The following is a 1,793-nucleotide window of genomic DNA, read 5'->3' as shown; positions in this document are numbered from 1 at the left end:
CCCGCCGCTGCCACCGATAGCCAGTAGTTTACGTCGACACTTCAGACGACCCAAGCTCCAGTATAACAACGCTTTGCTACGTCCAAGAGCCTAGCAACCTTGCACCTTGCGGGGTGACTAACAGCCGACCGAGCTTTGCTCCAGTAATGGCTTCCCATGATACGACTTAGACTACGGGCCACCCCTCTGGGTCTTTCAATCCATCAGCCTCACTCCATGCTGAAGAGTAGCTGTCTCAAAAGGTCAGCTCCTCCATGCCATTGCACCAAACAGCTGCCCGCTGGCTGTGCCCATATGCTTTTCATTCTCACTTCTCAGGCTTCCCACAAGCTATGAATCCCGGCATTTCTGAGACCTCTAAAACCTCTAAGATCTGCGACTCCCCGTCCTGTGTCTCGCGCCGTGTCCCTTCCAGCGTTCCCCTCTCTCTTTGCCACAAAAAAGTCATCTGCATCAGCTTTCGAGTCCGAAGGATGCCATCCAGAGGATTGCTCCCAATTTTCTGCCTTATCCAGAATGAGTTGTTATCGGTCTGGGCTTAGGCTTTGGAATCCGCTGCCATTCGATGGTCACTCTCTTCGTCTCGCCTTCGAAGGCTCTATCGATTGCACCATATTTCGGTGGAATTTTCTCAAGATTAAGTCTAACCCTAAGGGGGTAAATCAAGTATGGACAATGCCTGGTATTGCTCGAGCTGCGGCGTGGTGAAGTCGGCGGCGGCGGGACCGTCGACAGCACTCGGTTCACCCTCTGCAACAAATGGTCGATGGGTGCTAGCTGAAGCAACAACCGCTGCACGGGTCGATGGTCCTTCTTCGCCAGCTTCATTATTGCAAGATTCCTCCCAACTTTTTTTTAAGACCTCTGAAGCTTTCATCTCGTAGCCCATCAACGATTTTGACACCACCCAATCCTCAAAGAATGGTAGAACAAGAGGACCGTGACGGTTCGGGACGTAAAAAGGATACTACATTCATCCAATATGACCCAAATAAAATAGGTCAGAGGAGTTGTGACTGGTGCTCCAATAATCATCGAAAATGCGAAAACAAAACACCTGGACGGAAGTGTGAGAGCTGCAAAAAAAGTTGGGAGGAATCTTACAATAATGAAGCTGGCGAAAAAAAGACCATCGACCCGTGCAGCGGTTGTTGCTTCAGCTAGCACCCATCGACCATTTGTTGCAGAGGGTGAACCGAGTGCTGTCGACGGTCTCGCCGCCGCCGACTTCACCACGCCGCAGCTCGAGCAATACCAGGCATTGGCAGCGGCGGAGGGGATTTCCCATGAACTGCCGTGGCAAGCTGGGCAGGGTTTCTACACCCACCCTCCCTTCTCCTTCGATCAAGACCCATCCATGCACGCTAATCCAGGCGATCTCGGAGGTGACGCTTATGCCGGCTCATAACCTGTTTGGAGGACTCAGGACAATCTATTTAGATGTAGGTAGTGTAGGCTCATAGGATCGTTCCTTAAGGTAATGTATATGACTGTTGGGAAGCTTGACTAATTTATCTGTCTAGGAGAGGAGAGGGTTCCTTATAATAGACAAAACGATGAAAAAAGATTTTTCAGGCGAGGCGGACAAAGGGCGAATATCCGACACTTAAGCGGTGGGCGGCCCAGTTACGGGGCCGAAATTGGTACCCAACACGTGTAAGGTAATTATCTATTGGCCTATTAGGGACGTGATGATATTCCCCGCGTGACTCTGTAGATCATGGCAAGCTGGCTAAGACACATCGAGCCTGGAAGTGCGGCGCGTTTTTTATTTTTATTTTTATTTTTATTTT

At 50.3% G+C, this 1,793-nt stretch overlaps 2 protein-coding genes across 2 annotated transcripts; one reads left to right on the top strand and one right to left on the bottom strand.

Moving 5' to 3' along the window:
- Positions 1-50: 50 nt before the first annotated feature.
- Positions 51-1,563, bottom strand: PV07_12852 (uncharacterized protein). The gene is made up of 2 exons (XM_016400423.1): positions 1,105-1,563; positions 51-1,057 (listed from the first exon to the last, which is right to left on the bottom strand). Exon 2 carries the CDS (start codon positions 826-828, stop codon positions 508-510), a length of 321 nt encoding a protein of 106 aa, XP_016241930.1. The 5' UTR covers positions 829-1,057; positions 1,105-1,563; the 3' UTR covers positions 51-507.
- Positions 1,109-1,408, top strand: PV07_12853 (uncharacterized protein; the record flags this gene model as incomplete). The annotated part of the gene is made up of 1 exon (XM_016400424.1): positions 1,109-1,408. The coding sequence occupies one exon, from the start codon at positions 1,109-1,111 to the stop codon at positions 1,406-1,408; it is 300 nt and encodes a 99-aa protein (XP_016241931.1).
- Positions 1,564-1,793: the final 230 nt, after the last annotated feature.

Source organism: Cladophialophora immunda (genome assembly GCF_000835495.1).
Source record: "Cladophialophora immunda strain CBS 83496 unplaced genomic scaffold supercont1.216, whole genome shotgun sequence".
Lineage (NCBI taxonomy): Eukaryota > Fungi > Ascomycota > Eurotiomycetes > Chaetothyriales > Herpotrichiellaceae > Cladophialophora > Cladophialophora immunda.
Note: the sequence above shows the minus strand (reverse complement) of the source record. Positions and strands in the feature narration are given on the sequence as shown.